The sequence below is a fragment of the Scardinius erythrophthalmus genome (genome assembly GCF_964197995.2).
Source record: "Scardinius erythrophthalmus genome assembly, chromosome: 11".
NCBI classification, from domain to species: Eukaryota; Metazoa; Chordata; class Actinopteri; order Cypriniformes; family Leuciscidae; genus Scardinius; species Scardinius erythrophthalmus.
The window spans coordinates 33,996,991-34,018,442 of NC_138231.1; the positions used below are offsets into that span (position 1 = coordinate 33,996,991).

Sequence of the window (21,452 nt, forward strand, 5' to 3'; positions counted from 1 at the left end):
TTACAAGTAATTCCACAGTAGGACTTCTATTGTATCTAACTGCACTCTTGGAAATTTCTTGTGAAATATACAATATCATACTGTATTTCGACAGTGCATATGTACTATGAAGGTACCCAACATGCAGTTTGGCATGAATAGATTATGCTGTGGAGTTTTTTTATCCTTGTTGGTTTTATCTGTGTTGCTGAACTTATTTTTGGTTCAATTTTAGCGGTTTGTGTTTTTTTTGTTTATTTTGTAATAATTTAGTTCATAATGTATCTTTTTTTATTATTATTATTTGTTTAGTGTCACCATTGTTGTGTTTTGTATGTAGAGTATTGATGTCTGTGCATCATTAGGTGATGGAAGAAAGAAATCTTGTGTTGCAAGATGATGTCTCATTTTTCACATCTTGGTAAATCTTTATTCTGAAATAATGCTAATAATAGTATACTGTAGTTTGACTAACTTAAAATAGGCCATTTAGCTTATTTTATATTCTAGCTTGTCATTGTTTTAACAGATGTTTTCATTTGTCGTACTTCTGACTTGGCTAGATCAGAATTTTGAATATGAATATAAAATGACCAAGATCCCAAGCAAAAGGAACACTACAGTACTAAAACAATATAATTTCTTACAGTGGCATGGTAAAGACAACTTTGTCATGTGAATTCACAGTAAAACAAGAGCAGTAAATTACTGTGATGTCAGCATCATTTTGCTGTTAGAACATGACCCAGCATGCATTCATTTTACTGTAAATTTCTGACTAGAGTAGTTTATTGTAAAATAATCATGTAAATTCCTGGCAATTTTTTTACAGTGTATATACATCACAAAAGGGAAGAAAAAAATTCTAGTCTTAGAAGTCTCTTCCATTTGAATTGTTTGAGATACAATTTTATAATAATATAGTATTATTAACAATATTTTGTCCCATTTTATGTGGGCCCAAACTCTCATGGTCCATTTATTTATTTATTAAAACTAAATATTTTTATAGTTATTTTTATAGTATATCAAACTGAATTTTGTTCTTCAAAGCCACTGGTTTTCTTTGTTATATGATGGATGACCGTAGGAAGTGTGGTGAATGTTTAATCTTTAGGAAAGCTTTAACCCTTTGCTATTGTGAAAGTCAGCTCTGCGATGGAGGGTCTGCCAGACATAATCACTTTGAGCTTTTTGAAATCCTTTTAAGACATTTAATAAGAGCTGCTCCAATCTGTCTGCTTCATGCTGTACTGCAGAGGAAACGCCACAGATGTACTTTCTCATTATTGTGTTTTTATGCTGATCTTATTTCAGTTTATAGAGAGCATATGATTTCAGAGATGGGAAACGTATGGGGCTTTACTCCGAAGTTATTAGATGCTGTCTTGTTTTATTTACACAGATAACTGTATTTGTTGTTCAACCGTCGTTCAGCAGTTAAAAATGAGAGGATACAGTTAAACATAAACTATACAAACACTACTGTTTAAAAGTTTGGGGTCGGTAAGTCTCTTATGCTCATCATGGCATCATTTTGTGAAATGTTATTACAATTTAAATATCTGTTTTCTATTTTAATATTTTTTAAATTATTTTTTTTCCTGTGCTGGCAAATATTCAGCAGTCATTACTCCAGTCTTCAGTGTCACATGATCCTTCAGAGATCATTTCAATTTGCTGATTTGGTGCTCAAGAAACATTTCTTATGATTAACATTAAAACAGTTTTCCTGCTTTAAATTTTTGAAACCCTGACACATTTTTTCTGAGTAGAAAAGAACAGCATTTATTTGAAATAGAAATATTTGTAACATTTTAAAAGTCTTTACTGTTTCTTCAGTTTAATGTGTCCTTGCTGAATAAAAGTATTCATGTTTAAAGAATTTGTTTGAACATTAGTGTAACTTTGTAGTTATAATTATCATATTACTAATAACCTGCACATATGCGGTTAGGCAGTATTGATCCATTTGATAACATTGAGTTAGACCCATTGTGAAATCATCTGGTCAGGACTCATTGATTGATGTGAATGTCTGCAACAGATTACTTTATTTACCAAGAGCTTTAGATTACTGAAAGGCGACTCTGAAAATACAATGTCACAGGATTCAACAGAATATCACAAGACCGTCCCAGCAACACATCTCTGACCTCAGCACCTGCTCGCTTGCTGAACTCGGGCCATTCCCTTTTAACCTTTGACCCTGACCCCTGCCGACTCCTCGACCTAGGTGTTCCCTGTAGCTTTAAGTGACTAGCAGCAGTGGTTTATCTGAAAACAGCATATGTCTCCTCAGGCCAGTGTAGGAGATCGGAGCAGAGCCGCTTTATTTTAAAGCAGTCCAGACTGTGATCTGCTGTCTGGGCAACTTTCCGTGGACTATTTCTGCTATGGCCGCTTGCTGATACATTTTCCTCGTCATCATTGTCCTTTTGCGGGAGAAGGTGATGATTCTGCAAGAGTGAAAGCCTCTTAGAGTCGCTCATAAAGATGGCTTTATGGGGTTCCACTCAGCATGGATGAATCACTGCTCACAACAATACACACAGCAGACTATGAAGGCCAAAGATGCAATGTTGGTCACTCTGAATGCTGGCTTGTGTATATTTGTTTGTGCTGAAAGCTGAAGAAAACGGTACAATGAGCAAGAAATTGAGTTTTTTAAAGCATTGCATTTATTTGTTTTTTTCCATTCCAATGAAAAACCAGAATGTTGAACTAAAACTGACCCTTAACAAAGCACAATAAATAAATGACTACGAACAGAATTTAGTCTTCATCAGAACAGAAACATAAAATAAAATATGCATATAAAAATGCATATTTTACCTAGCTATGTACATTAGAATTGGTCCTTAAAATTATTTTTATTTTATTTTAGTTGTATATTTTAGTTCATATTCCAGTGTAGCAGGGACCAAAATTAAAAAAAAAGTGCAAAAAGATGCATTTTTTTTAAACTGCTGCAGTGTGCAGGTCTGCATAAATTCTGTTCTTTAAATAGGGAATGCATGAGGCAGACAGAGAGAGATAGAAAGCGAGTGACCAAGAATGTGTGTATGTGTGTGTGTGTGTCTGTGTATGTGTGAGGTCTGGCAGATGCCTCTCTCACTCTGACAGGCTGTCGGTACTGGAGTGTCTGACTCTTTCAGACTGACTGTCTCTTCAGTTCTCTAGGGACACATGAGATTTACTCTCTCTCTTTTTCACTATCTCATTTTCACTGCAGTGAAGAAAGTGACTGGCCAATTCCACAGCCTCCTTTTCATCAATAGCATCTGTTTCACGCAGGTTCACTTCCCACCGGCTCACCAGTTTTAGCCCAGAAATCTCCCTCAAAAAGCATCCAAGGAGTCCTGCTTATTTAATCAATATATATTTTCCAGAGCAGAAAGTGCAGTGAAATAATAATTTTATCTGATGATGATAAAGGGGTTTGGGAGTCCATTATCAATTTTTATTTTTCACTATTGAATATATTCCAACCCCATACAGATCTTGGGTAATGCATTTCTGATTGAATGTGTGTGTGTGTGTGTGTGTGTGTGTGTGTGTGTGTGTGTGTGTGTGTGTGTGTGTGTGTGTGTGTGTGTGTGTGTGTGTGTGTGTGTGTGTGTGTGTGTGTGTGTGTGTGTGTGTGTGTGTGTGTGTGTGTGTGAGAATGAAAAGATGAATAAATGGGAAGGTTTTTCCCTTGGGCTTGCTGTGGTTTTTATAAACCTTGTTTGAACTTTGCCATTTTAAATGCCATGTGTTAGCCAACATGAGGAGAGAGGAACTTTCCTCAAAGAAGAGACCTGCCTGTTCTTACAAAGCTTCCTGGGACGCTCCCTTTCTTGGATCTCTTTGAAACTAGGATATTTTGATGCTCTAGTGTGATGAGCAGCTTACAGCATTGAGAATCTCAGTACCAGAGTCACAGCTTTACTGAGAAAGTTGAACGCTCAGGCTTCAAAAGAATCTCAGTTTCCTCTGCGTAGACAGCATGTGTTTTTTATCAATTTTTCTAAATGACTCTGAATCATCTGTGAGTACTGTTATTATTTTGGAGCAGTGGAGCCAAGCAGTTACAGTAGCACAAATGCTCTCATACATTGACCTGTGTTTCGCATGTGGGCGAAACAGTTTGTATCCAGTTTTTGACATTTTCTAATCCCATCCCCCATTTCTTTTCTTCTCGATGTAATTAAAAAAAAAATCTCAGCCTCTTGTGGACTTATAAAGGGCCCTATCATACACCCGGCGCAATGCAGCGCCAAGCGCGGCGCAAGTGTTTTTTGCTTTTCAGCCCGACGCAGTTATCATTTTCACGTCCTGCGCTATGTTGTTTAAATAGCGAATGCATTTGCACCCATCTGTGTGTGAGGTGTGTTCAGGCGCATTGTTGACGCGTTGCTATTTTGAGGCAACTGAAATAGACTGCGCCATTGACCAACTGAAACCTGGTCTAAAGTCAATGGCGCAGTTTTTTTTTTTGTCATTTAAAGAGCGCGTTAGTAATGTGTGCCTATAGGCGTGTCCACAACGTGCATACACTCTGCTTATTACACACACAGGGACACACAGCAGCACACAAACATTCCAAATATTAAAAATAAAAGGATTACAAAGTAAAAGATTAATATTGTGTGGAATCCGGCTTGTCCCGTAGTAGATGGTCTGCTTGCGTGCTTTAACCTCGCGCACAAGCAGTTTCCTCTCTGGAGAAGCATTCAGTCTTTCCGCTTGCAAATTCCGTCATGTAAATAGACAATCCGCTATGGCGCGAGTGGCTTTTAAAGGGAATAGGAGATGAGACTCGCCCAAAACACCCATTACTCATTAAGAGAATAGGGACAACCCTTTTAGACCATGCGCTGAGCGCGCCAACCATTTTCCCCTTCATTAAACTAGCAAAAGTGGATTCGGACACACCCTAAGTGCACTTGCACCCTGCGCTTTAGACCATGCATTTAGATTGTTAAAATAGGGCCCTAATAATTGAATAACTGTTAAATGTAATATTTAGCAAATCTCAAAATGAATATACTTTTTCACACTGTGCATTATACTTTAATGTTGTGATTAGTCTCTCCCTATGGAGGATCCCTTTACCACTCTACAGATAAAGCGTTGTCGGGAAACTCAATTCGCGTATCTACCCCGAATTGATAAAATAAAATAAAATTCTGTATCAAAAATTATAAGGAAACGCCAGTACTTTGCTTAGGCTTGGTTTGTAGGGAATTCCAAACCTGCGCACATATATTCAAATGCACATAACTATAGAACCAATTCTTAATGCGCATGTGAAAGCCATCAGCGTTTCTCACAGGTTCACGTTTAAAGTCTGTGTAGAGAGAATGGTGTCGTCTTAGCGGCCCCAAATTTAAAAACAAATGATCGTTGCGACGGAAGCAAAATCAATCAAAACTAACTTTAGCTGGAAAATAACTTCACTAAAGAACCGCTATAAAGCCAAAACAATCTTTGTTACCTTAAATTATACGTTTATCTCTGTAAAGCTGCTTTGAAACAATCTACATTGTTAAAAGCGCTATATAAATGAAGATGACAGTGACAATGACAATGATGAATTTGATCTTCATTTAACTCAACAAAGCATCTTAAAAATGCAGCACTCATGCTGAGTCCCTGGCAAAACTGACATGCATTGCCCGAAAATCTAAAATACACTCCAAAAATATCCATATAGTGTGTTACATTGAAAAACAATTAAAAACGCCACAGACGGATGCAAGAAAACATCCTGTGTGACGAACGGACCCTAAATCTTTCAGGTTTAAGCTCCTATTCCAGGGGTAAAAAAGTGAAATTGTCCTCCTGTATGTACTGAGGGGGGCATGTCATGAGTTTCCTGCAGCAGGGACACTGATTGATTACACCTGCTTGCAACTCCTCCCATACTGCATTGCTGCATTGCAATTACTGTTTTGCACTGAGCTTCGCCTATGGTGATGCTGCCTCATGGTCCAGAGCGCTCTGAGCGCTGTCCCTCCCTCTCTCTGCTGTTAATGCCATTGCTGCTCACATGTGTAAAGTATCGATCTAATGGCCTGCGTGCAGTCAGACAGCTGTGCTTGATTCAGAGTGATTGGCCAGTGGCTCAGGGAACGAGAGAGAAACGGGAGACTGCGTGTCTAGGAGGACATTCACTGAATGACGCATGGGAAAGCACAGCTTCTGCAGGCAAATACAGCGTTTAACCTTTCAAGCCGATGTGTTTGACATGATCAAAACATGTTGAGGGATAGCGGAGAGCAAAAGGCTCTTTTGTAGTCTATCCACATTTATAGTTAACTGCATGTGCCGAATGTCAATGTGTTAAGGCAGATAGCTAGTCTGATCTGAAAGATAGTGTAGCTGCCTACTGTAGCAGACCCGAAGACAAGAATACACACACACACACACACACACACACACACACACACACATATATAAATTCTTCACTCCTTGGCCTGTTTGCCCACAGCACAGACAGTGGGAGCAGGTGGTGAGGTTGGAAAAGGCCCTTAGAGGTTATCGTGCCATATTGCAAGAGGTTTTTTTTTCTACCTTGTCCTCCTTTTTGTTTGTATGAGCGTGAAACACTCTCAAACCGCAAGCTCTTTCGATTCTTTTTCAAGCATTCAACAAAATAAGCTAGAGTAAATCTCAGTGGATCCTCAACACAGGGACTTCTCTTGTTGACATTATGAGAAATCTAATAAATCAAAGTATAACACCAGTTGATGGAGAAATTGATTTGATTAAATGAAGTTGTAGTTTAAAATATGAGGGCTTGTAAAATAAATATCTATAAACATTCATTTTTTCAGTCTCAAAATGGGCATTTCTCTGTGGCATTTCAAAGCGGAGCATCAAGCGGATCTGTTTATTTGCATAATGATTCACATGATTCATTATGTAATCTGGATTAGGTTCAGTCAAGTCAAGTGCATGTTCGGATTAGAGGCTCATTTCTCATTGAAATATGTTGGAGCATATTGCATTATGCCCATTTAATCTTGTTTTGCATTCTTCATATGGTGAATGAAGAATCTGTCTTATGAACAAACACCATGGTGTAATATTTGTTTTGAGAGTGAATAATGTTTTTTTTTTTTTTATCTACAAGTCATACTGTTGTGCCAGTTCATTTCTATTTAATAGAAAACAGGGAGTTTAAATTATTACAATTTTCTAATTTTGAGTTAATTAGAAAAAATGAAACTAATTTGGAAAGACATAAGGGTGAGTAAATAACAACAGATTTTGTTTTTGCTGTTTTGATCTATTCTTTTAACGCTCTTCAGCTTCAGGTTTCAGCTTTTCTTTCTAGTTTTAAGCAAAAAAGTTCCCCATGCAGATTTTATCCATGTTCAAAATGGTTATGTGAATTCGCTGAACAGTACTTCATACATCTCTTCGCTATTGACAATGGACCTTTTTTCACAGAAATTTCGCTAATGTGGCCGACTGGCCGCACATTAAGCCTAGAGAAGTAAGTGACTTGGTTGTATACCGTTTCCTGCTGGTTGCATAGCTTACCGTATGTGACCTTTGGGTGACTTCTTTCACGTTTTTCAACCCCCTACGAAACCGGAGCACCTTATGAGAGGCTACCATCATCTAACCAACCCCAATCAGCCACACACCAACCTTCTAAAGAGCAGAAACCTGATCGTGCCATGATGTTTTTCTTTCTCCCTTCTATCCAAGCCGGCTGTGCAATCGCTCTGGTGAAACGCTGTGATTTGCTCCACTGGGTTTGATATGTGACAGCCCTAGCAAGCTGCCTGCAAACAAGCTCAATTCCCTCATAGACCAGTGTGCCCATGTTGGCCCATGCCTGAGCAAGTATCCTATCTCCGTCTTATGGACGAGCTACCTGGATTCAATTACAGTCCTGCTAAAGATTTAGAATTCACCTCCCCCTTGAAAAGCAGGTGTTAGAGGAGCAGGCAGTAGGAGATAGTTAGAAGATGTAATAGACGGAGAAGGCAGTAAGAACAACTACAAACAATCCAAATGAGACACTGGCTTTTGACTGACACCATGTGACATACAATGTGAGTTCGGAAAAAATCACACCTTGCGCAACTATATACATACACATTTTCTTGATCAACACATTTGAAGCACTCAGCTTTGTTGCACATACTTTGACATGCATCTTTGCATTACTGTTGGTAACAAACGTCAATGTTCAAGCCAAGGGGAGGATGGATTTACCTTCAGATGTGCTATTAAACTGGATATCTTGTTATTCGTGAAGCATGTCAACCATTTAACTAAATTAAACCAGGGGTCTTTAAATTAATATATAAAGGCTGCTGCATATTTGTTATGTATAAAGACCAATTTGAGAATATAATTATAAATATTATAAAGACAACATGCATTTATATTGCCATTACACTAAAGAATATTATTAAAACATTATCTGGAAAATTTGGTATATTTTAATATATTTATTCTATGTACATTTAGTATTTGTTTTCATTTTATAATAATATTTTATTTTAATAACATTTTACTGTTAATGTTTAATGTATAATAATGTATAGAATAAAAAATAGTTTTTATATATGACTGTTGGAGTCAAACTGGAATTAGAATCTCCTTTTTTTGTATCTCTAATACTGGAGACTACAGCCTTTGAAGTTGTGGGATGTATCTTATACCTCACACATGCAAGTGTACGAATCTTAGATGAGGGCAGATTGTGACCCATTTTCGTTTGTCTCAGTTCAGATATTTAAATCTGTTCTCCCTAGCCAGTCTTGCTGTGAGAACGTCAGAGCGTGTGAATGTGAGTTGGATGGCCACAGTAAAGATGACGTTCAGATCTCTCTATGTTCAATTAATGAACATCTGGTCCTGATCCACTGAGGCTCCACCAATCCAATCACACTTTTCCCAGGCCAACTTTTGCAGCTCTTCACACTTAGAAAAAGCATTTGTGTTAAATAATAAGTCACAGAGAAAGTTTAGCACGTTTCACTGTTTGCTTTAGTTTAATCTTTGCTTAGGTTTTTAAATCTAAGTATAGGTTAACAAGGATAGATCACACAAAACTGAATACAAATGATAATCAGAATCAGAGTTTTTCTTTTGTGTTATTTAGATGTTTATACTTGATTCATCGTGAGTAAACGCTATTGATTATTGCATTCGCAAAGTTCACGTGTGTTTACTACCCATTAGATTTCCATTTACAGGCAAAGATGTTGCTTTATATTGTGATTGTTTTCTTTCATCATGTATATTTACAGCTCACTCTTCTTGCCCTGATCTCATACATATTTATTTTTGCCTACAGACACATGCTAGTAGTATTCAGGTGGTGTTTATAACACACATTTATGTGTACCTGAGGGCATTGTTTTAGCATACATAACATTTCTTTTCATATTTGCCTCAGTATGAGATTTCAATTTAGGGATTAATAAATTTGACACTGTGGATTTCAAGACAATTTGGAAAGTATTTAAGGAACACACAAAATCCTTTCAAATCACTGCTAAGCCTATTAATGGCAATTACACAACAATGAGCTGGCAGTGCGTGCATTATTCAGAGGATGCCACCAAAGTACTTCCTGTATAGCATAGCATCTCTGACAGCTGTGGACTGCAGTCAAGCAGGATGATTTTCTTCAGTTTTATTTTGAAATAGAAACTCACCTGAATATCGTGCATGCTGTCTGGTGGTAAACACTGTCACGTGCATCAGACTCCTTTTCATCATGTTTTTCTCATTTTATTAATGCATGTATCTTTGTCTTTCTATAGTGGAAGATAAATCAGGCAATGGGGAACTAGATCTAGATGGGATTGATGAAGATGAAATTGAAAAGGTATGTTATTAATGGGTTTATGGATTTGATTTATGTATTCGCTTTATCTTACCCTGCAAAAATTATTTTCCTAATTAGTATTTTTGTCTTGTTTTCTGGTAACAAATATTAAAAACATCTTTAGAAGAAGCTAAATTTACCTGAGAAGCAAAACTGTGTACGATAATAAGACATACATCTCACTAAATTTAGTTAGATTTATATGTTAAAAAAGAAAATAATATATATATATATATATATAATGTTCTTACTGAAAAACAAGACAAAAATACTAATTAAGAGAAAAAAGTATTTCCAGTATAACACATTACTGTGTTGTTCTCTGAGGATGTAGCTTTAAACTTCTTCTGAACTTTAGCAGGGTCATGTGAAGTTCAAAAACTGTCTGATGTCTTGCATCCCAGATTCACAAATTATCACCTCTTAGCGTTACTTCTGTTATCTCTTCTCCAGTACATTCTGAACGAGATAGAGGTGGAGGCGAAGACAGAGCTGTGGATGAAGCAAAATGAGGAGTATTTGAGGGAACAGAAAGGTAAGCAAAAAGGAGAAGAAGAGCTTAGTACCTGTGCATTTATTAACACAACCCGATTTGACGTCAGAGGCTTGTGTCTAACTAGGGAACTGCTCAGCCACAGAGATAAAAAAAAATCAGTGAAAGGAAGGATTTTGTTTTTTAAATACTCAATTGGCAAAGTGAACTACTTCAATTTCATCCCACGACTGAACCTTGTGAGATTAGGCTCGATATTTAAAAAATGCGTAAATGAAAAACACCTCTGATAACTAAACGATTGACCTTCTGAAGTTAATCTGCTCAAAAGATTGTTGAGTTTTTAAAGCCCTTTATTTTGTATTGCTTTTTGTGTCTACTCTAAAACGCTCCATTTGATAAAGCCATTGTGCTCCCATTTGGTTTTATTTTTTCAGAAAAAGAAGAAAGAATAGCTAAAGAGAAGGAGCAAGGGACCTATAAGGAGAAGGTGAGTAAGTCATGAGTGTGTGTGTGTGTGTGTGTGTGTGTGTATCTGGCTCTTACTTATGTCGACATGGGCTTCTCTCCCATTCCGAGGCCTTTATACATTCAGCAGCTAGGGATCCTAGGAGACCGCATACTTTCCATTTGAACTTCGATTGCTCCTCTGGTTTCACCCCAGGCTTTCAGTGCCGCCTCTCCTTAACCTGTCTGCTCTGACATCTGCACTGTGACTCCCAGTTGAGCTTGGATTAGTCAGCCCCGCTCTGCACCTCTAATGAGGTGCCTTGAGCCTGATAGCAATTTCAGATACAGTCGTCCTCTTGCTGACTGTGAAGAGACTTGTTACACTTTGGTAGACGAGGAACATGGTCAACGGTGACCAGATCAGATGAGCTTGATTGTTTTTCCAGGCTACTAATGGGATTATGTCACCTTCTTGTTGACAGCTGTTAGTCTGACATCATTTTATCAAGCCCCAATAGAGAAAATGCACTGTTTAAATGATACTCAGATTTAAATGATACCTAGAACTCTTTGCTTTGAAGCAGAGCCATCTAAGCACTGACCCCAATGTTTGTTTTTCACAGTAAACTACTTTTTTCTCTATTTGTGTAGCCAAAGAAGCCGTCCAAGAAGCGAGAACCGATCCTGGCCAGCACTGCGGGAGAGGCCATAGAGAAGATGCTGGAGCAGAAAAAGATCTCCAGTAAGATCAATTATGATGTTTTGTGGGACCTCAACAGCAAGGGCAGTGGGAGCAACACCACCCAGCAAGCCGAGGAGGAGCCCGCCGGCGGCTCTGGACGCAAGAAGTTGACCCGCCGCAAGAAGCAGCCAAACAAGAGCAATCTCGGGCTCGCTAAACCCGCAAGCCTCATGGGCAAGAGGTGAGAATTTAATGAATAGGGAATCTGTTGTTGTTGTTTTTTACTTGGTTACTGTTGGCTCACACTGTGCTTTGCGACTTTTTCTACTTTTTCACTCCCAGAAACCACTAAGTCTGTCTTTATGTAGTAACAGGGACCCACTCCAAGTGGTAAAGAGCCTCTTTTGTTCCTCAGACAAAGGACTTGATAAAAAAGGCTGTTCTCTTGCCCTTGGAGGACTACATTTTTCTTCTTGTCGGCCTCCAACATTTTGTCTTTGCTTTGCTCCTTTGGCTGACCTTCACAGTCATTTCCACCAGGAGAAAGCTTGTCATCAATTCAGTGCCAGGACTGTCTGTCTGCCATCACCTGGCACCCTGTAGTGCATGCTGGGAGCCTGCCCCTTCTCCAATTAATAGTCCTCCAGGGCTCCAAACGTCCCTGTGAGAGAAGTAATGAATATACGACAGACGGAGCGCAAGATCATGACTTCTACACTTTGGCGTTGAAAGATAATTTCTCATTGTGTGATGCCTTTCCTCCAGTCCATTTCGTTAATGATAATTACTAATTTCATACTGAATGGTGAGATGATGATGAATCAGACATACGAACACTGTCGGAGACCTCATATTCTGAAGCTTCGAAAAGGCAATTTACTGTCCCCTTTCTTTTGAATCTTATATTCACAAATGTGTTTGAAACAAACTATACAACTCTCACATTAGTTTTATTACATTTCAGATTTTTTGAATATAAATATAATGGATATCCTGAATATATAAAAACATAGCTGGCTAGTGTGCTAGTGTTATCATTTGCTTTGTCTGGTGGAAATGCAATATATATTTTTAAATTATTATTATTTTTGTTAAACTATCTTTCAAAGGTTTGGGGTCGGTAAGATTTTTTTTTTTTTAAAGAAGTCTCTTATGCTTACCAAGGCTACATTTATTTGATGATACATACAGTAAAAATAACAATATTGTGAAATATTATTACAATAAAAAAAACTGTTTTCTATTTTAATAGAATTTAATTCTATATTTTAAAATGTAATTTATTCCTGTGATGACAAAGCTGAATTTTCAGCATCATTACTCCAGTCTTCAGTATCACACGCCCAATGTGTTGATTTGGTGCTCATGAAACATTTCTTATTATTATCAATGCTGAAAACAGGTGTGCTTAATATTTTTTAAACAACTGTTGATGGTTTTTCAGGATTCTTTGATAATTAGAACGTTCAACAAGGCAGCATTTTTTAAACAGATTTTTTTAACAAAGTAAAAAAAATCACACTGACCCTAAACTTAGCTATTTTTATCACTTTTTTAGTCATATAAAGCTTTTTTATTTACTTTATTTGTTAACTGAATACAAAGATGTGTTCATGAAAACCCCCAATTGTTGCAAGGCATGATGTATGTTAACTTACCTTGCTTGAACTCTTGTTCACCCCATCAGCTGGGCTGAACCAGCAGAGGCCTGTGTAAAAATATAAAATCTTCATAGTCTGATGACACTGTGGAACAAATTGGACGATAAACTTGAATTTAGTTCCAGCTCCAGTTGAGAGAGCTTGTTCCCCCTCCTGTTGAATCATGGGAACATTTGTAATGAGCTGCTATGGGAGGGCAAATACTTTTTAGTTCTGTTGCCACAACTTGCAAGTAGCAACTGTCTAAGATATTTCACGCAGTACTTTTAGAAACAAATGGTTCAAAAGAGCGAGTAGCCCCTTTTCTTTTCTGGGTTGACTGAAGTGTGCAGAAATAAATGTCTAAAATTGCTCAGCATTCACAATGCATGCATTACTCGTCATGGAACTCTCACGCCAGCTGATCAAAGCACATTTCTTCAAAGATATTTTGGTATATGAACTGGTATACAAGGTATTTTTGGGGGCTGAATAGACTAACACAGATCTATTTGCCTGCATAAAGATGCTGTTGTTACTCTTCTTCACTGCCTTTAGTAGCTCCCAGACTCCTTCTAAACGCTCCGCTAACCAGTTAGAATCAGACTTCCATCCCCCTTTACCAGCCTCAAACACCAGCTGCCAGATTAAACCTCCGCACGACCTCCAAACTAACAGCAACGGAGAAGCTCTCCTCCTGAAAGATAAGAAGATAATTGGCATCCAGTTCCTTTTCTTTAATGTCTTTCCTCCTTTTTTCACCTCTTCAAACCCCCTTCCTTTTCTACCCCTTGTCTTTTAGTAAAGGCTTACCGTTCTTAAAACTGCCGGGATTTGCTTTTTGAAGTGTAAATCTGATCTCAATGCGCGGTGATGACCTGTCTATGCCTCTTTTCTCGGCATACCTCAGAAAAAGTGACAGCACGACAGAACGCTTCGCCTCCCAGCTCCAGCGTGCTGCCTGATCCTGTTTCTGATCCTCGTTTTACAGTAACAGCTACCGCTTTGAAATCAGACTGACGATTTGAGGAGCAGCATCGACCCTTGGGACTTAGGAGTGAAGAAGTATATGTATTTCTGCTCTGTACCATATCCAGTCTGTTTTTTCAGCTCCATGACAGTGTGAGTGGAGATTGATTTGTAAATGTTAGGTTAAGGTCAGAATGAGTTAGAGTTGTTCCTGAGATGTGCTTTTCACCAGGCCTACACTGAGTAAAGTTCACAGCACCTCTCATTTATTTTGCCAGGCGCATCCGGAAATAGCCAGTGAGCCTGTGTGCCCTGATGTGTTTTGCAGATCCCCCCTTTCTGTTTGACCCGGCTCAGTTTCCCACACTAAAATGTCATTGTTTCCACCCTAACGTTAGTCCACTTCCAGCAGTATGGCTTTTCGCTCATTATTACAGTGGGCTCTCAATGTCCATACTGTTTGAACCCGTCATCTTGCATTCTACAGGGCAGGAAACCAAGGCAACCGACTGTGGAGTGTGTCATTCGGTCCGTCTCAATGGAGCTCCTTGTCGCCAAAAACCTTTCACCACCTCCTAGCAACTAGATCAGCCGAATGAGTCATTTTGTTTGTTTATAATGTGGTAAGGTTGACCCAGGACAGCATGGAACCGTCTAGCGGTATAGCAAAGTTGTTCTCTAAAGACTTTTGTCACAGAAAATCTCTTGTAGTAAATGGTTGTACTTTAGGCCTAAATGAGATAAGACGGTAGGAAGGACCTCTTAGGGTCATCTTGTGCCTGGTTCTTGACCTCTAATCTCAGGGAAAAGGTTTTAGGCTGGGTCTCTCAGCATGATGGGCTCTATTGAGATCTGTTAGTCCAGAGGATGTCTGGTGGTGGGAGTAAGGGAGCCACATCCTGCTGATGGGAATCATGTTTGGTCGAGACAAAGCAGCTGGATTGTTTCATTTAATCTTGTGAGGTCATTAGAAATAACTCTGGATTTTAGCGTGGCTATAATGAAATCACAATAATGATGGAAGGAAATCCACAGACACCAGTGACACCACACGTTTTTTAGCATTCTTGGGTCTATAAGTATTTTACTTAATAGGGATTTAAAAAAAAAAAAAAGCTATCAACAAAACTGCCCAGCTCTGAAGCAATTTTTTTTTGAAAATCAGAGAAAGCTCAAATGCACAAGACTGTTTAATTAATATCTTTAATGTGTAAAAGAACTACTGCCCATGAAGCATTGTGAATGATGCAATACTATTGATTTGGTATTTTTTATAAGAAAATATTAAATTAAATATATTTAAAGTAGAAATAAATAGTACAGTCAGGTATATATAAATATTTAAGTTGTTTGTTGGACTGATTTGGTTGTCATTTGCAACTGGGTCTGGCTCTCATTTCTTTGGCAACACCAACTTCTCTGATTGGTGAAATCAAGGCGCTTCCATTTCAGGATTGTGGATAGTGTATTTCTTCATAGAGAATTTAAAATATTGTCCAAAGTATTTCAAAAATATGTTTTGAATTCTCACAGACTCTTGACGCCTACAGGAGCACTACCGTTTAAACGTTTGGGGTTGATAAGAGTTTTTAAATGTTTTTGAAAGAAGTCTATTACACTCACCAAAGCTTCATTTATTTGATCAAAATACAGTTAAAGCAGTATTGTGAAATGTTATAACAATTTAAAATAACTGTTCTCTATTTTAATATATTTTAAAAATGTAATTTATTCCTGTGATGGCAAAGCTGAATTTTCAGCATCATTACCCCAGTCATCAGTGTCACATGATCCTTCAGAAATCATTCTAATATGCTGATTTAGTGCAGTTAAAAACAGTTGTGGACACATTTTTTCAAGATTCTTTGACGAATAGAAAGTTACAACGAACAGCATTTATTTGAAATTAAAAAGTTTTGTGACATTCTAAATGCCTTTACTGTCACTTTTGATCAATTTAATTCATCCTTGTTAAATAAAAGTATTAATTTCTTTAGAAAAAGATCTTACTTACCCCAAACTGTTGAATGATAGCGTATCATCACTTACTAATCTCGGATCTCATGTTTTGAAGGCTTTCTGTTAAAATATGGAGAAAATTAATGAGATTTTTACTTCCAAAACTTGGCTGTTGTGCTCTATAGGCCTATCCACCGAGTCTCACCTCAGCAGATGTTACAAGGCCAGGGTTCTGTAGGTGATGCCGAGAGGCCATCTTGAAAGCTTTGCGAGCTCTCTTACCCTTTTCCATCTGCACTAGAGTCACAGAGGGAGGTTGACTCAGTCACAGCACACTTCTCAAGCTGTATCAGCAGGAGTCTTCTCCCACTCATCTTCCTTGACTGACTTGAATCCGAAATGGAAACTTTTTCTCTCTTCTGGTGGCATGGAGCAGGAATGCATGTACAGATGTTATTATGATTGCAGGTGATAGATCCTCCTGTGCACTTTCCTTGCCACTGCAAGGTTTTGATCGCTTTGTTGTACACAAAGCGCTACAGGTTTTGGACAAAAGCTGTTCCTAAGCAGCAGTCCCTATGATGAAAGAAAATTGCTACTTGCCTCATGGAGGCTTTGCGGCATGTCAAATTCTTCATGTGTGATCAGTTCAAGGCGTTCTCACTCCCACACACTGTTTTGTTTGGTGGTAGGGAATGATCAAGAACGCCATGATTGGTGACTGTGAATAAGTGTTTGAGACAGTATAGTTTTAGTGTATTGTATATATATATATATATATATATATATATATATATATATATATATATATATATAATGTGTGTGTGTGTGTGTGTGTGTATGTATGTATGTATAAATTAGGACTGTCAAAATTAATGCGTTAACGCATGCAATTAAAAATATTTAACGCAATCAACACAGCATCTGTTTTTTCCTGGCATCCTTTGGCTAGCGTTACATTATATGATGACGCTACCATTCATTCAAGTGCTATTAAACCATTCAAGCATGATAAGATGCAAAAAAGAACTCAAATTTGTACTGGCGTGCTGTCTCTGAAGCAGCTCTCTGTGAACATACATGAAACACACGCACAGAATGCCGCTTCAGACAAGCCAGAGTCGCATTAAGTACTCTTTCACGCTTGAACTGGGGAGTATCCTCGTAAGCAGAGTCTTAAATTAATTAAAAAGTGTTAAATAAACGTAAAGAGATGTGTGAAAATAGGATGCGTGTCAGATCCACCGTTGTGTGCGTCAGGTCTTAAAGTGACAGCGGCCTAATAAACCTGCTGCTGTCTGTGTCATTAATGTTAATCAAAGAACAAAAGAGAGAAAATCACTCACTTTGTGCATTTTAGCAAGGCGGGTAGAAATCAAACAGGGCCAATGCAAAAAAAACTTATCGTTGAGCCTTGATATCAAAGGCACTGTTATGGTCGGTGGCTGTAATGAACCGTACTATGATGGAGATACTCAAAATAAATCTCTAATCTAAAAATCAAAATAATAACCAGGAGAATAACTCAGAGGAAACACAACCACAAACACAACACACTGACTTCAAACAACAACCCAATACAAGGGACTGACTCAGAAGGCTTAAATTCATACAGTATGTAAACAAAACGTATACAAACAAACTCAAAACGTGACAGGCACATCTAAATGTGACATTTATTACAATGGGTTTCTGTGAATTTAAAAAAAAATCACTTAAATTAAAAGTTGTTAGATTTTTTTAGCCTAATCCTTGTAGTAGAGACATCAGCATCAGTACTGATATTAGTCATTCATAGTGCTTCGTAGAAAGATGCCATTAAAAATTGTTAAAATATACTGTCTTTATGTTGTTTCTACATTATTTGGTAGATTCAATGTGAAAGTATTACAATATACAAATATATTAAAAACTTTATTGTTAGGTGCGATTAATCCCGATTAATTACAGAAAAATGTGCAATTAGCTAAGTTTTTAATCGATTTACAGCACTAATATATATAATATATAGCGCACACACACATATATATGCACACACTACCGTTCACAAGTTTTTAAAAGAAATGCTCACAAAGGCTACTTTTATTTGATTCAAATTACAATAAGATTTGTAATATGACGTGGCTGTATTGGTGAAATACTGATCAAAGTCACATTGTGAAATCAGGCACAAATCCCACCTTCCCTCTGTTGTACTGGACCGCTGGAGGGTGAGATACAAAGAGCATAATCACACCTTTCTTCTCCTCTATGTATCTCTCTTTCTCTCAAAGCCTTTCCCCAGGTCAGACCGCTGGGGGCCTTCCTCAGTGGCCTGCAGGAAGTGTGATAAGATGCCTTGACACTACGAGGTGTGGAAACAACTGGGCCCTAATTGTTGCCTCCTCCAGGGTCAGATTGCATGTCTTCCTTCTGTATCTCCTCTATCATGCTAGATCTGAAAGAAGGAGCTGAATGTGTAATAGCTTTGTCCTTCAGGAAAAGGATGCTCTGTGAGTATTTGTTAGGGAAGCTTTTTTGTTATGTGTTGCTGCTTTTACCCCCCTTTCTCGATTCATCCATCAGACTCTGCGTAAACTCCCCACTGAGTCCAATGATATTTGATGGTTATTATTGGATATTTTTCTAGCTGTGCAACCACTTTCATGAGGAATGAGGGTCACTGAAGTAATATTGGGTTTGACTATTATAGGTCATTGGAGCTGTACAGTAGTTTAGGCACTGGTTTGAAACCCATTGCCTGATGTTTTTTTTGTTTTGTTTTGTTTCTTGTGTTTCAGCTAGAAGCTTTTTTTTTAAGCTTAAGATTTAGTTTTGAATAAATATATAATATGGTGTTTTGTTTAATGACGAGTGGGTAATTGGCTCTCATGAAACATTTAGGAGCCAAATGATTCTTAGTTGACAAATTGCAGAATCACCATATAGAGATTTGCTTTATAGTGTATAGCTTTTTTCATTCTACCTGAGTGAGTCTGATTCAGGCATTAGCCTGTCACATTTACCACAGATTTGGGAGTTTTGCGTGAGGGCGAATAAGTTCCCCATGCAGATTCTTTTTTTTTTTTTAAGTTGGTTATGTAAATTTGTCGCACTGACCAACAGAAAGCTGTTTGGTTTGAAAGTGACTTTTGTGTGAGCTGTGCTTCATACATTACTGTGCTATTGACAATAGACAATGGACCTTTTAATCACGCTGAAATTTCGTTAATGTGACTTCAGCTTTAGATCAACTCATTAAAAAGAATTGGTTCATTATAGCCTTTTTTTATGAATCAGAATTTTTTTTGCTGCATTTGTATTTTAGTCCCATTCCATTTTCAGGAGCATTAATAAATCTATATATTTTAGCTAATTATTTTTTTATTATTTATGAATATTAGCATTTTGTGTTTTTAGACCTGCCCCAAAATCTGCTCTCCGACTTCCCTTACAACTTAACCGCTGATACCCCCAGCTGGAGAGTGGGGACTACAGCTGCATAGTGGCACCCAAAGCTGGTGGAGAGCTTCCACCCATTACACCCCTCTCCCCCCTTAGATTTATTTACACAAAGCCAGCTGCTTTATGATATTGGCTCAACAGAAATATTACTTCCCTCCCCTGTCAGATTTCATCGACATGCATTATTGACAAACTGGCATATGGGCCCAGTGGAGCAAAAGTGCTCCCTCTGAAATGGCTGAGTCTAGGCCAGGTTTTTATTTTTTTTATTTTTTTTTTTATAAATGAGATCACACTAAGAGCCGTTTAAATGTGTTGCCTAGCTACAAAGCCCATAAGAACACATCAGTAATAGTGGAAGTGTTTGATTTCCGCCCTACAGCCTTCAGCGTGTTATACTGTATATAACCCCTAATGTGAATAGATTGTTAGCTTTGGTACTCAAATACTCATGCATACTTTGTTTCTAGAATTACATATATGTTTAATCTGAAGCTGGAGGATGAGGAAACAACTGTTTAAATTTAGACAAGTAACAAAGCTTTTATCCTATGTTACTAAAGAAGTAAGCCATGAGAGGCTGTGCATTGCAGTAATTTTAGCTTGAGTAAGGCATGTTCTGTGGCATGATTATAGACACTAATGCTCCGTAAATAGTTACATTTGTTTTATTAATAATAATCATATTGATTTTATTAAGAATCATAATAAACAATCTTCCACAAATAAAATAGATCATTAACTTTACTGTAGGCTATTTATTTATGGTTTCCAATAAAAATATTAATATAAAACGTGTGTACGGTTATAGCTTCAAATTTGATTGCGGCTAACCCAATCACAATTTAGATTCTTTTTTGTATTGTATTGTATTGATTATCATTTTTATATTGTATATTTATGATAATAATGATTATTATAGTTATAATCTAAACTATTTATATTCTAGATTATTACATATATTAATAGTTTTTATATAATTATAATATTTTAAAAAATGTATATTAAAAATAATGTTTCAGTAATAATCTAATAAATAAATCAATCTAACAATTCCAACCTGGTTCATTATGTTATGTATTTCTGAAAATATGCTTTAGACATGTTTAATCTTTTATCGAACAATTGTATTTGCCTTTGTTTGATTGGCAGTTTATTCAAAGCTTTATCTCTCTCATAGACCTGATGGTGTTTACAGCAGTGATTCAGTCTGCCTTTGAAAGAGTCCTGGGAGATCCTAGGAAATTATTGATGACAGTGCAGTGTTGGGATTGATTGTTAAGTGGGCAAATTTGTCTTGCATGAATTCGCTCCATTAGCCAGCTCATTCACCATCTGGCCCAGGGCGGGTGCAGACTGCCGGGGGGTGTATGAAGCCTGGCATAAGGGCTGGGTGTCCTCACCAGCTTCACCCACTCAGCCCTGAGGGCACCCCGTCTGACCTGTGGATTGGCCCGTTTTTACCTCCTCCTAAGAGGTCACAAGAGGGACACCCAAAATGTAGCACCCTGTTCAATAATGCAGGTCAGCCATCTGGTTCTAGTGATTTATTTTCAGTAAAGATGCCACAGTTCTGTTCTGCAGATGTACCCATTTTGACTTCACACTTTCGCCTGGTGCCAGGCACCTGTGAAAATCCTGTGAGGGGGAAGCAATGCACAGATGCTACCTGATGTTGCAGTGTGTATATGTGCCTCGGACCTCCTGTATACAGGATATGTGAAGATGCTGTGTTTTGCCTCTATGGCTTTGCTAGGCTGACAGACTATTTTCAATTTAATGAAGTTCATTACTCAATATATTAAATCGGAGGGCAAAGTTGGCGGCTTTGGATCAGTTGCCTTTACAATATCTTAGTCTCAGATGAAGTTCTAACAGCATTGCAGTATTTCACTAGCCTAGAAATCTAGATGCACCCTAGCGGCAGCAAATTTTATTTTGCAGCCAGTGTCGTCTAGCAACTCTCCGTTGGCTTGCGAGCTGGAAAAA

At 37.7% G+C, this 21,452-nt stretch overlaps 1 protein-coding gene across 1 annotated transcript in view; it reads left to right on the forward strand.

Moving 5' to 3' along the window:
- The window catches only part of brf1b (BRF1 general transcription factor IIIB subunit b), a 60,901-nt gene that overhangs the window by 31,018 nt on the left and 8,431 nt on the right, over positions 1-21,452 (forward strand). Inside the window, exons 13-16 of the mRNA XM_081378754.1 lie at positions 9,762-9,826; positions 10,280-10,361; positions 10,757-10,809; positions 11,421-11,692. Coding sequence (XP_081234880.1) covers positions 9,762-9,826; positions 10,280-10,361; positions 10,757-10,809; positions 11,421-11,692 — 472 coding nt within the window. The remainder of the gene's footprint in view (positions 1-9,761; positions 9,827-10,279; positions 10,362-10,756; positions 10,810-11,420; positions 11,693-21,452) is intronic.